This window comes from Helianthus annuus, chromosome 16 (assembly GCF_002127325.2).
Source record: "Helianthus annuus cultivar XRQ/B chromosome 16, HanXRQr2.0-SUNRISE, whole genome shotgun sequence".
Lineage (NCBI taxonomy): Eukaryota > Viridiplantae > Streptophyta > Magnoliopsida > Asterales > Asteraceae > Helianthus > Helianthus annuus.
The window spans coordinates 63,859,431-63,873,862 of NC_035448.2; the positions used below are offsets into that span (position 1 = coordinate 63,859,431).

The 14,432-nt window shown below is 41.2% G+C and overlaps 1 protein-coding gene across 6 annotated transcripts; it reads left to right on the forward strand.

Annotated features, from left to right (window-relative positions):
* Nucleotides 1-348: 348 nt before the first annotated feature.
* Nucleotides 349-14,044, forward strand: LOC110940397. Of its 6 annotated transcripts, none has more exons than XM_035985747.1 (5): nucleotides 349-1,354; nucleotides 2,529-2,616; nucleotides 12,725-12,868; nucleotides 12,950-13,164; nucleotides 13,246-14,044. In XM_035985747.1, exons 3-5 carry the CDS (start codon nucleotides 12,862-12,864, stop codon nucleotides 13,591-13,593), a joined length of 570 nt encoding a protein of 189 aa, XP_035841640.1. In that variant the 5' UTR covers nucleotides 349-1,354; nucleotides 2,529-2,616; nucleotides 12,725-12,861; the 3' UTR covers nucleotides 13,594-14,044. The 6 variants fall into 6 exon arrangements, 2 of the variants coding, with proteins under 2 accessions (XP_035841640.1, XP_035841641.1); XM_035985748.1 differs by having other exon boundaries at nucleotides 2,540-2,616; nucleotides 13,246-14,033; XR_002593110.2 differs by lacking the exons at nucleotides 12,725-12,868; nucleotides 12,950-13,164; nucleotides 13,246-14,044 and adding an exon at nucleotides 3,570-4,980.
* The last annotated feature ends 388 nt before the right edge of the window (nucleotides 14,045-14,432 follow it).

Sequence of the window (14,432 nt, forward strand, 5' to 3'; positions counted from 1 at the left end):
AATTTACGATATATGTTGTTTCGTAATTAAATTTTAACTACTCTAGTCGGATCCGGATGGAAAAACGCATTAACGACAATCGATGCACTCTACGCAAATTTTCTTTTAACGCGACCGATGATAAAATGCGCCAAACAACGATTATTGATACTACTTTACATGTTTATAAACTTGAAATTTGAATTTATGAATTACGAGAAGTTCGAGTTACAAAAACGGGTCTTGTAGAGAGGATCGGGCCACTCGAAACGCGAGGGCTGGGCTTGTGGGCCTTGGGCCCAAGCCCAAAGCCCACTACATAAACTTTAGTACTTAAGGGGGGTCGACCCTTATCCCCTTCATTTGAGATCACAAACACACAGACTTAAAGTCTGTTTCTCTCTCTCCCTCGTGACCATACACCGGAGCCGGAGACGAGGACCGAGCTCCGGTACCTTTCGTCTTCTCCGATGATCACACGACACCCCCACACCCTGAGCATCCACCTCACCGCACATCCACACCTCCCCTCTCCTGTCTCTTCGTCGAGTGGCGGTTGGCAGCGCCGCCTGAAGCGGCGGCGGTGGTGGCCACTGTCGCTGATTTCCGGCGAAACACACCCCCCTTTTAGCGATCCAGCAAATGATCACCACCACCACGGTCCGGTGGTGGTGCGGCGACGGTAACAAGCGGGAGAGAGAGAGAACGAGAGACGGCGGAGCACAGCAGTAGCGGCAGCGGTGGTAGGCATCTCAGACCGACAGTCGACGTCTCGGACCGGCAGTCGGTGTCTCGGTCCGGCGGTCTGAGTCAAGGACCGGCGGTCCTTGCCATTATTCGACGGGGTCTGTTCGGAAGTCCTTGTTCGGGTCAGGTTAGTTCAAGTTAAAAGCTGGTTCTTGTCGGCTCATGCTCAGAGTCGTTCCGGATTTGGTGCTCGAGTCAGCTCGGTTCGTTCGGGTCAAAACTTGTTCAACACAGTATTGTTCAAGGTCTGGGTTACTCAGTTTAAACTCAGATACAGTGTTGGAGATTATTTCGGGAGTTTCGGGTCTCGTTTCTGGACAAAGTTGCTTTGGTTCAGATTTCACTTTGGTTTCCGGTGCGGCTTGGATCTCGGCTCAGATTTCACAGTAAACAAAGTCAACAACGGTCGGGTTTGGTCAGCTTTGGTCAACCTGTGGTGCGGGTCGCGCGGTTCGGTTCAGTCAACGTGGGTCAGCGGTGGTTCGGGTTCGTGAATCGGGTCGACTCGGTGCAACTCGGCTCGACCCGGTTAACTCATTAATTGACTCGGTCAAACTGAGTCAACTCAGCCGACCAACTCAGTTGACCCAGTCAACTCGGTCAACACGCGTTTCGGCATAATGATTTGGTAAAGATTAACGGCCCGATTGTTTCGTTATTTTTATAGTTTTATATACGCGAAAACGAGCTTGAACCGAATAAAATCGACGAAATCATTAGTTAAAAATACTCAAATTACTATTTAGCTTGTTTATATAAATTGATTACATACATATACATTGTTGAAACTTGATTGAATTTTGAGAAATAACGACAACTTGTGTTGTCGGGGGCGTCCAAAAACAAAGGAAACTCTGCCCGTTTTTCGAGAAAATCCGTAAATACAAAGTGTTTTATCATAAAATAAAACTATGGGATTCAAATAACTTTTCTTGACGGCATTTTATAACGCACAAGAACGAGGATAACACATTCTTTTTACAAAGATAAATATAGCGTATATATTTATTTCAGATATCGAGCAAACGAAATCCTTTTTATAAAAATGAGCATAATGTATAATGTATATATCTATTTCTGATAGCAAACAAAACGAAACCTTTTATAAATAAATAGAGATTATATATTTGCTTTAAATAACAAACAATTCGGATTCTTTTATAAAATAAATATAGTTATATATTTATTTCCGTTAACAAACAGCACGACTTCTTTTATAAAAATAAATATAGTTTATATATTTATTTGAAACATTAGACAACACGAATTCGTTTTATAAAAATAAATAGGGCTTATATATTTATTTTAAAGACCGTACATCATGAATTCTTTTGTAAAATAAATATGGTTTATCTATTTATTTCGGACTTCAAATAATCGACGATTCTTTTACTAAATAAATATAACTTTTTATATTTATTTTAAACGCCTAAACGACATCTACATATACTTTGACGAATATATACAAGACACAATATATGTTGCGAAATTGTTATATGTTATTTTCATATAAACATTCTTTTTCTACACGTGCGACTTCTCGGGACGACAAGCGATCTTAACGATATTTATATATTTCGATATAAATATTTATTTATTTTTAAATATCTCGAGAACCAAATCTTTTTCAAGACTTATTAGTTATTATCAACGGTAAACGATACTTATCAAATATGACCTAATCAATTCCGATAAGTTAACTACTTACCGTTGAGTCGTTCGGTCAACGATTCGGTAGAGCTCGAGGACACGTAGTTTAGTTACTGCCTTTATTTAGAAACTTATAAGATATTCCGTGTTAGGAATATTGTAGATTGCACACTAGCGAGTCTCGTCTCGGAAACGACATCACGAAGTCGTATTTAGCTAGCTTTGCACAAGGCGGTTCAGGTGAGTTCATAACCCCCATTTTTTACGGTTTTACATTTTTATAAATGTTTTCGGGGGTGGAAAGACATGCAATTTTTGCAAAAGTAAACAATTTCTCGATAAATGAAAACTCATTTCTAAACCATGTTACGAATGGATTTCGAGGAACTCAAATGGTTTACGAATGGATTATACAAAATATACCGGTTTTTACAAAACAAATGCGTATTATCAAATGTGAATGATTTTCATGACTAGGGATGGATCGTCTGGTGATAATATAGAGAGACTGGGGAGTTGGCCTTAGAGGCTGGGGAGGTTCAGCCTTAGAGGCTGGGGTAAAATACATGTTACAAAAGGATTACTTACAATACTATTGGTATGATTAGCCTAGGAAAGAACCATAGATCATGTGATAGGGTAGGCGGATACTTGGGACCATTAATCCTCGTATCAGGACCGAGGGGCATGAGTGATAGATCTATTTGGGTGTAGCGAGCCCACACCCATGAGGCCGGGGCGGCCCATAGTGGTGACTATGTCTTCCAGCCGGAAGCCCAGTACAACTTTGCTAGGTTTGAGTCTTCCTACACCGTCACACATATCAATGGCCTTGCAAACCATTGGTGATCTTTTCCTTGTTTGCTTTCATACCGGGGTTTTACAAATTACATACCATGTTTTATACAAATTCAAGGCATAGGATTATGCGGGCATGGAGTCAAAGTCAGGGTGGGCATTGACGGTTATACGGACATTACAAATTCAAGAGTTTACAAATACATGGTTTTACGAACATAAAGCGTTACAAATACAAAGTTTCCATACAACATGACAAGAAAATGATTTTAAATTCGTTTTCTCAACAATACTTCAAAAACCGGTTATTCAAAAAGATTTATTTCAAATCTTTTACAAACAAACTATGAACTCGCTCAACTTTATGTTGACTTTTTCGCATGTTTCTTTCTTAGGTTGCATTTCAAAGTTATGGAACGGTTGAAATAGGAGAGCCATTGGAGATTCGAGTACTTAGTGGGCGTTCATTTTCTAGAAGTCTTAGCTTATTTGCTTTCGCTGTGCAATGAAGATACCAGTCTAGTCACGCCAGCTCTGATAATTTCGGGGTGTGACACTAACATTCACATCTTTGAACAAAAATAAACATACACTAACCTTAATTTGAAGGAGGAGAAGAGGTGGTGACGGTGGAGATGAGGTGGTGGCCGTGGAGACGAAGTGGTGACGGTGGAGACTAGCATACACATATACATACACCAAGAATCAAGAAATTAACAACATATATAAAAAATAAACAAGAAATTCAATATAAAATTAACAATACTAACCGATTTGAAGTAGAATTGGTAAAAATGAAGAGATATAGCCGATTTGGAGAAGAACCTGTGAGAGGATATGAAAGGTTTTGGGGAAAGTGGAAAAAGGAGGGAAGAAATGGCACTGTTTTCTCTGTTTATTCGACGGACCAATAAGGGCGACAACCTTTCGCCGCTATTGATATAATACTGTCGCTGCTATTAACCTGGATAAACCATATCCGTTGAATGAGGATAAGAAACGTATGGCTAGGGTTTTACTTGGGACACCAGGTGCGGATAAGGGCAATAGCGGCGACCAATTGGATGTCGCCGCTAATAGTGTCGCCACTATTGGTCCTTTTTCTTGTAGTGGAAAAGGAAATTCACCGGAAGACCAAACCAGATTCATCAAAATAAAATCTGACGCGTCTAAACATAGATCCCAGGAGACCATGAATTCAACCCATCAATCAAGAACAAAATAACAATCGAACAAAGAACAAGAAGAGAGGGATTAACCCTAATACATGTTAGGGGGGATTTTCCAATCCTAAGGATCATGGATCCTCAAGTACTATCAGGATCACGGATCCTCAATTCTGTTTGAATTATGGATCCTCAGAGGGTGTTGCAGGATCAGGATCCAGGATCCTCATTGTTATCCTTACACTAACGGTTGTCTACCTTGTATGTGAGCTTGTTTTGCAGGAGTATATTCATGGACCAAGTCTTACCGATATTCTTTGAGAGTATGCTCTTAATATTCCGCACGTGCTTGGCCCTTGTGAACGTTATGGAGATCGTGGGAAGCTTGCACATTTAGCGGATAGTTAGTTGTTTTAGTTATTTCTAAATTAAAAAGGGGATAACAAGCTTGAGTTAGAACACTTAGCTAATTTTAGCAAACACACACTTTCGAAACAGCTCTCAATAGCTCTCAACAGTTCATTTGGCGATTTCATACACATTGCACTATAGTGATCCTTGTAACAAGCTTGTTATCATCCCGAGTTGTGACAATCATTTGTTTAATTATAGTTGGTGATCGGTAGTTTCCTCGTATAAATCCTCGTGTCATTTGTTCATTTGATTTGCAAATAGTTCATACAATTGTTCATTGATTCAAGCATCACACCTCATAACAAAAGATTTGGTTGCATTATCCTTACTTGATTTTTGACCAAAACAGTTTGGCGCCCACCGTGGGGCGATTGGTGCTTCATTTCTAAGGAATTTTTTTCTTTGTGATCATTCCGGTTCATTACAACCAAGCAGATGGCTTCTTCAGCAAAGAACACTTCAAGCTCTATGCCGGCAGTCACTTCTTCATAGGGCGTTCCACGTTTGCCTCTACCACCTTTTGGATCCCAGAAGAATGCTGAAAATGCTGCAAAGAGACCGAGCCCCATTTTCCCAAAACCACCAACTTCTTCTGTTTCTTCTAATCCTACTAACAATGATCTTTTTGTTTTGATTTTACAGATGAGGGATCACATACAAGAGCAAGATAAAACCAACGAAAGGATCCTCAAGGAGATTGGTGATATCAAGAAACAGAAGAGATCAGTGGAGGATCATTCTCCATTGATGCCTAGATCGCTGAATTTCGACACTCCGGTCATAACCTCCCAGCATTCTGCAGCTCCGGATGTCCAATACCTGGGTGGATTAGCAAGAATGCGTTCTGGATCATCGGCAATGACTCAGGCTCTAGGATCCTACTTTCAACCTTCAGGATCCTCTGTTCAACATCAAGGATCCTTCTTCCAGCATCAGGGATCCTTCACCAGTTCAGGAGGGTACATGGGGACACAGCCAGCTCAAGGATCCTCTCAGTTTCAAGGATCCTCTCAGGTTCAAGGATTCTCTCAAGTTCAAGGATCTTCTCAGGTTCAAGGATTCTCTCAGGTTCAAGGATCCTCCTTTCAGCCTCAAGGATTCTCATCGCAGGTTTTCGGATCCATGGATTATCCTCCAAGACCCCCATTTACGACACTTCAAGGATCCAACATCTTTCAGGATCAAGGATCCTTAAGAAGTGTGCAACCTGGAAGTTCAGATGTTCATCAAGGAGACTTCATACCAATGCAGACCATTGCTACTTCTGGTCCCTCAATTATACATCCCGTCAATATGGATTCACATCCGGAATTCCAAACCTGAATCCTCCGGGAGGTAACACTTTGAATAATTCTTATACTGCTAACCATGGCTTCATGCAGGATACAGGTATCAACCAGGCTATGGCTAGGGAACTACAGAAACTGAAGGATATGATATCCAGTGTAACAAGAGTGGTTAAACCCATTCCTGAAATTCCAGATGGAAGCCACAAGATATCCCGTTTTGCACCACCTCTTTGTGATGCAGAAATCCTAAAACGGTTCCAGATACCAACCATGAAGTTATACGATGGTTCAACGGATCCATAAGAGCATGTGGCTCAATACAGAGAAAGGATGGAGATCAATCCAATTCCTGAGAAGTTAATAGAAGCATGTCTATGCAAGGGTTTCGGATCCAAACTCACAGGATCAGCTCTTAAATGGCTGCTAAGTCTTCCCCCTTACTCCATTACTTCATTTGCTAATCTAGTTAACCTGTTTAATAGTCAATTCTCATGTAGTAGAAAATTTGAACGATTAACTAGTGATCTATATAGGGTAACACAAGGTCAAAATGAATCACTTAGAGATTATATCACTAAGTTTAGTAAAGAATCCTTGGATATTCCTAATTTGGATATTGCTACGGCTGTAGAAGCCTTTAAAATGGGTTTACTTAGGGATTCATTATTCTATGATGATCTTGTCATGACCCCTTGTAGGAATCTTGATGAAGTAAGAACCAGGGCCCTTGGCTGGTAGGATCCTCAAAGCAGGAAAAGCAAGGATCCTACTTCAGGAACAACAAGTCCAAATCCTACAACAAGTCTGATAACCAGAATGTGCATGTAGTAGAACAGGAAGAGGATAATGAGGATTATCCTCCAATTTCTGAATATTGTTTTTCTGTTGATAACAATGAACTAATTCTTGCAATGTAGAATCTAGGTGAGAAAGCAAGATGGCCAAGGAAAAGTGATAAACCAGCCGCAACAAAAGATAAATCCAAATGGTGTGCATATCATGAGGATTTCAGACATCTCACTGAAGTGTGTATTGCACTTAGAAAAGAAATTGGTTACTTGTTAAGCAAGGGGCACTTGAAGTAACTTTTGGGAAGAAAAAAGTTAAGGATCTAGGATCCTGGAAAGGTTCAAGAAAGGGCTCCTGCCCCTCCGGCAGACGCACAAGTTATAAACTTCATATCGGGTGGATCAGACATTTGTGGTACTTCCTTTTCAGCAGCCAAGAGACATGCCAAGGAAACCAAGATGGATAATGGGGATAGACCCATTCGAACTTCCACTGTTACCAAGGATAAAGTTATAACTTTTGATGAGGATGATCGTATTGATATCCAGGATCCTCATCATGATGGTCTTGTTGTTACTTTATTTATATCTAACCACTTTGTTCGCAGGATCCTGATAGATGGAGGAAGTTCAGTAAACATCATTCAGCTTGATGTCCTCAAGAAGATGAACATCCCTGAATCAGATATTGTGCCAAGATCCTCAGTTCTTGTGGGATTCAGTGGAGAAACCAAGAACACATTGGGGGGCATCAAAATCCCCATCTATATTGAAGGACTTCATTCTTATCAAAAATTTTGTGTTGTAGATTGCTTATCCTGTTGTAATGTTATCCTTTGCAGGCCATGGATACATGACATGAAGGCAGTCCCATCTACCTATCACCAATGTGTAAAGCTTCCTAGTCCATGGGGAGTGGTGAAGATTGAGAGTGATCAACAAGAAGCTAAGAATTGCTATACATCATCAATGAAGCCAGCCTCAAGACCAAGGGAGCAATAGCAACTAAAGTATCCTCCAAGAGATGTCTTGGAGGCAAGAGAACAGGATGTGAAAGACATTCTTATGGATCCTCAAGATCCGGAATCCAAAGTCTTAATAGGATCAGGGATCCTTAGCAATATTGAACAGGATTTGGTATCCTTCCTCAAGAGGAGAAAAACTACCTTTGCTTGGAAGCATGAAGATATGACAAGTATATCTAAAAATATAATTACTCACAAACTTGGCATTGACAGGTCATTCAAACCAATACATCAGAAGAGGAGGAAGTTTGCACCTGAGAGGAATGCCATTATCCAGGAAGAGGTAGATAAACTGCTCAGAGTAGGTATGATTAGAGAGGTTAAGTATCCAAGGTGGTTAGCCAATGTGGTTGTTGTTCAAAAGAAAAATGGAAAGTGAAGGGTATGTGTCGATTTTACTAATTTAAACAAGGCATGTCACAAGGATCCTTTCCCATTACCCAACATTGACTCCATGGTGGATGCTACCGCGGGTCATGAGTTGTTGACTTTTATGGATGCTTCATCTGGATTTCAACAAATTCAGATGGAACCATCTGATCAAGAGGATACAGCCTTTATGACCCCAACTGGTATATATTGTTATATTGCTATGCCGTTTGGACTAAGAAATGCAGGTGCTACTTGTTAGGGGAAGATTTTCCTGTGATCAGTGATCCTCAATTGCTATCGGGTTCAGGGATCCTTAATTCTGTCTGAATTGGTGATCCTCAGAGAGCATTGTAGGATCAGGATCCAGGATCATTATAGTGATCCTTACACTAACGATTGTCTACTTTGAATATGGGATTGTTTTGCAGGAGTACGTGCTTGGACTTAGTCATGGCGATATTCCTGGAGCATATTCTCTTTTATTCCGCACGTGCTTGACCATGGTGAACGTTATGGAGATCGTGGGAAGAGGGCATGAATTGCGGATAGTTAGTTATTTAGATATTTTACTAAATTTAAAAGGGGATAGCGAGCTAAATTAGAACACTTGGCTATTTTTGGCTAAAACACACACACTCATACAGCTCTCATCAGTTTACAACAGTTTGCTCGGCTATTACACACCATTGTCACACATTTCACTCTAGTGATCCTTGTAACTAGCTCGCTATCATCCGAAGTTCTAACACACATTTTATTTTATTTAAGTTGGTGATCGGTAGTTTCCATCACCCGAGGTTTTTTATGCCGGAGATCATCTCTTGATCAAGGGCTTTTTCCTCGTATAAATCTCCGTGTCACTTGTTCATTACATTTCAGAGTGATCCTTAATATTGTTCATTGATTCAAGCATCACACCTCACACATAAAGATTTGGTTGCATTATCTTTGCTTGATTTTTGACCAAAACAGTTTGGCGCCCACCGTGGGGCAATTGGTGCTTCATTCCTAAGGAATTCTTGTTTTTGTGATCATTTCGGTTCGTTACAACCAAGCAGATGGCTTCTTCAGCGAAGAACACTTCAAGTTCAGTGCCGACAATCAGTTCTTCACAGGGCGTTCCACCTTTGCCTCCACCACCTTCTGGATCCCAGAAGAATGCTGAAAAGAGACCGACTCCTATTTTCTCAAAACCACCAACTTCTTCTGTTTCTTCTAATCCTACTACTAGTGAACTTTTTACTTTGATTTTGCAGATGAGGGATCACATACAAGAGCAGGACAAAACCAACGAAGAGATCCTCAAGGAGATTGGTGATATCAAGAAACATAAGAGATTAGTGGAGGATCATTCTCCATTGATGCCTAGATCACTGAACTTTGACACTCCGGTCATAACTTCCCAGCATTCTTCAGTTCCGGATATCCAATACTTAGGTGGATTAGCAGGGATGCGTTATGGATCATCGGCAATGACTCAAGCTTTAGGATCCTACTTTCAACCATCGGGGTCCTCTGTTCAGCATCAGGGATCCTTCTTCCAGCATCCAGGATCCTTCACCAACTCAGGAGGATACATGGGGACGCAGCAGGTTCAAGGATCCTCTCAGGTTCAAGGATCCTCTCAGGTTCAAGGATCCTCGCTAGTTCAAGGATCCTCTCAGATTCAAGGATCCTCCTTTCAGCCTTAAGGATCCTCTCAGGTTTTCGGATCCATGGATTATCCTCCAAGACCCCCATTCACAGTGCATCAAGGATCCAATGTTCCGCAGGATCAAGGATCCTTAAGATTTAACAACCTGGAAGTTCTGATGTCCATCAAGGAGACTTCATTCCAATGCAAACCATTGCTTCTTCTGGTCCTTCAATCATACCAGAGCCTCGACAATATGGATTCACATCTGGGATTCCAAGCTTGAATCCACCGGGAGGTAACACTTTCAATAATTCTTATACCGCTAACCATGGCCTTATGCAGGATACAGGTATCAATCAAGCTATGGCTAAAGAGTTACAAAAGCTTAAGGATATGATATCCAGTGTTCCAGGGGTGGTTAAGCCTATTCCTGAAATTGCAGATGGGAGCCATAGGATATCTCGTTTTGCACCACCTATTTGTGATGCTGAGATACCCAAGAGGTTCCTAATACCAACCATGAAGTTATATGATGGCTCCACAGATCCTAAAGAACACATAGCTCAATACAGAGAAAGGATGGAGATTAACCCCATCCCGGAGAGGTTGAAAGAAGCATGTCTATGCAAGGGTTTTGGATCCACACTCACAGGATCAGCTCTTAAATGGCTGCTAAGTCTTCCCCCCTACTCCATTACTTCATTTGCTAATCTAGTTAACTTGTTTAATAACCAATTTTCTTGTAGTAGAAAGTTTGAACGATTAACTAGTGATTTGTATAGGATAACTCAAGGTCAAAATGAATAACTTAGAGATTATATCACTAAGTTCAGTAAGGAATCCTTAGATATCCCTAACTTGGATATAGCTACGGCTGTAGAAGCCTTTAAAATGGGTTTTCTTAGGGATTCATTATTCTATGATAATCTTGTTATGACCACATGCAGGAATCTCGATGAAGTAAGAACCAGGGCCCTTAGGTTCATCCGGTTAGAGGATGACAAAAGGATCCAGGAAAGACTGGCAGGATCCTCAAAACAAGAAAAGCAAGGATCCTCTTTCAAGAACAACAAGTTCAAATCCTACGACAAGTCTGATAACCAGAATGTACATGCAGTGGAACAGGAAGAGGATGATGATGATTATCCTCCAATCTCTGAATACTGTTTTTCTGTTGATAACAATTGTTTTGGTCAAAAATCTGATGAGGATAATGCAACCAAACTCTTAGTTATGGGGAATGATGCTTGAAATGAGGAACAATGATAAGGATCACTTCAATGTAAATTGCACAAATGACACAAGGATTTATATGAGGAAAAAGCCCTTGATCAATGAATGATCTCCGGCATAAAAAACCTCGGGTGATGGAAACTACCGATCACCAAGCTCAAATTAATCAATAAATGTTTACAACTTCGGATAGTAACGAGCTAGGTACAAGGATCACTATGGTGAAATGTGTAAAAGTGTGTGAAAACTGTTAAGTGTTTGCCGAATGCTTCAAGAGTGCGGTTGTACGAGAGTGTGTGTAGCTGAAAATGGCTAAGTGTTCTAATTACTAGCTCGTTACCCCTTTAAAAATAGAAGTTAACTATGCTAACAAACTATCCGACTTTTGTGCCATGCTCCCACGTTCTCCACAACGTCCATTTCTAGTCAAACATGTGCGAAATACCCGTGGAATATTCCATAGCAACGTTGCCAAGACCAGGTCAAGCTTGTTACTCCTGCAAAACAATACGAAATTCAAACAAACAATCGTTAGTATGAGGATCCTTAAGATTATCCATGATCCTGATCCTGAAGCTCTTCTGAGGATCACTATCTGTCACAGAAGTAAGGATTATTGTTAGGATAACAAGTAAGGATCATAGGTCATTAAAAATCCTGCCCTAACAATTGCCCCCAAAATATAAGGAGTAATTTGTAAAATGAACGAATTATATTTTCTTGATCTTATACGCAACTAACTAACGGATATATAGCCGTTGATATAGAACTATCCGTTGCAATCCTGACGTCACAGAAGTGACAACCCTGCACAATCATGATTATAAATAGGAGATAGAGATAGGATTGTTCCGCATTTAAATTTCAGAGATACTCCCTTTATAATCCCATCCGAAGATCAAACAGGTATTCTCTCTTCATCCTCTTCCTTCTCTTGCTCTGTTTTCTTTCTCTTTCCATCATTCTGTCAAAAATGTTGCTCCGGAACTCCCCTGCTAAGGATCATCAGAAGAACAGCCCACTGAAGAGCCAGGGGATCATTGAAGATTCCATAAAAGAACGTTGCTGTTTTACCGATCCGCAGATTGATAGGATCCGCTATTGCTTCCCGGCGAATACTGTGTTTAAATCCTTTGACCCCAATGCCCTGAGTGACCATATTTCCGATGATTGGGTTGCTTTTCCTGTGACCCCGTTTACCATAGGTTATACATATCCTTTTCCAGCCTTCACCCAATCTTTCTTCTCCTTAACCGGCATCTCTTACATCCAAGCCATGCCAATGATCTGGAGGGTTTTGTATACCCTTGAAAGGATCATTGAGCAGGAGGGGATAGACCTGGGAATGTCAGAGCTTGGAGAGTTGTATGATCTCACTACCTTTGACTCTCATCGTTATTTGTTCAAACGTAAACCTGGTGAGGAACACCCGATCTTCAAAGCTACCAAAAATGACACTAACTGGAAGCGGCGTTTCTTTTTCGTCAAAAGAGATTCCATCCCTGATGGGAAGGATCTACCCGGGAAATGGGCTACCCATGGTAGGATGGAGGATCCCGAGAAGGATCACCAGAGAACTTTCTTTTCATATAAGGATCACTGACCCCTTCTGTTTTTTGTTGTGCAGCTATCAACGTCTCACATCTCAGACTGACTCCTGCTGCCAAAGAGAGACTCGCCGCCTTCAAGAGACTTGATCCTGAAACAAGATCTTTCAAGACAACCACCCAGGATTCACAGGAGGTATCCTCAGGCTCTGTCACGATGTCAAGTAAGTATCTTTGTTTAAAAATTCAAATGAATAGTGAAGTATAAGTAAGGTAAAGATACTTATCTTGTTTTGGTTGTGTAGGTGCTGGAAAATCCACCAAGTCTGCTTCAAAGTTCAGCGTCACCGATCTTACCACCGTCAGATCCTCCAAGAGAAAGACTCCTGCCAGCCCGACTGCTTCAATCCCCAAGGCACCCCTCAAAGGAAAGGGAGGCAAGAAGAGAAAAGCCTCCGAAGCTGAGGATCTGCAAGGTCTGCCCTTGATCCACCAACAATTCCTTGACTACTTCAGTGAGGTAAGGATCACTGTCCCTGCTTATATATCCTGCTTGTTTGAGGATCACCTGATCCTAAATTATCCTATATCCTCTTTGCAGAAATTTGCTGAGATTGAGGATTACGTTGGCCACGTGGAGGATCAGGATAGGAAAATTGCTGATCTTCAACAGGTTGCTCTGCTAAAGGATCTCAAGATTGCCGACCTTCAAAAGGATCTACAGAATGCCAAACACGAGACGGCCAAGGTGTTGATAAACTTTGACTACGAGAGGCATGAGATCACCGAGGATGCCAAAGTCTCTGCCGCCATAGCAATGTACAAGACTAAACTGCAGATGGCCTTGGAAGCTCAGGATCCTGATTTTGACAGGAGCACCTGGGATGTGGAGGCTGGAAGGCAAGGCTGGCTGAACTGGATGATGAAGAGGAGGCTGAAGAGATCCTGACAATTGAGGCTGGAGGCAGTGGCAAGGATCAAGGTGGTGATGCAAGTGGAGCCGGAGGTGGTGATGCAGCGAAGGTTTAGGCTGCGTGATTGGGCAATGATGGAAATTTCTAGACATAGCCGGAGCCAAAATTTTTTTAGTTTGATGGCTATTTTGTTGAACAATTTGATGGTTTGTACTGAACAATAGCTTTAGGTTTAAGGATCTAGGATCCTTCAGACAATAGGCAGGATTGCAAATGGTGGAGGGATCCTTTGTTTGGGGATGAAGCCATTGTGATCCTGCCGCCTTTATATTCCTGCACTACTTAGAACTTATTATCATGGACACCCTTTACCTACCCCAGCGGACGGGCCACGTATTGCTGGGAGATGCTCGGGGTAGGTAATTTTGACAACCTTTTAAGGGTTAATCTTTTGTTAATAAATAAAACCTTAATCTTTTGTGGCTCATCTTGTGTTGTTATCCTTTTTGTCCCTTTAATCTTCAATTATTCTGATGTACATTTGTTTAAATAAGTATTTTTGAACAAGTCAGATTGTAAATATTTAGGATATTGTTAGGGCTGGATTTTTATTATAGGTGATCCTTACACGTGATCCTAACCAGTGATCCTTGTTTCCTTGGCAGACAGTGATCCTCAGCCGGACTTCAGGATCAGGATCATGGGACATTATAGGATCCTCATACTAACGATCATCTTCGCTTAATGCAATGTTATTTATGCAGGAATATCTAGCAGGATACGCTCTAAGCATCATGATCAAGGGACGCGTCTTCACAATTATGGCAAGAGCTTAATCGGAGATAGACGTTGCACAGGATATGGAAACATGGCT

What these genes read in the sequence shown, in the direction of transcription:
- LOC110940397 (XM_035985747.1), top strand. An exon ending in TCCTTGACTACTTCAGTGAG is followed by an intron (nt 13,165 to 13,245) that starts GTAAGGATCACT and finishes TCCTCTTTGCAG; the next exon opens with AAATTTGCTGAGATTGAGGA.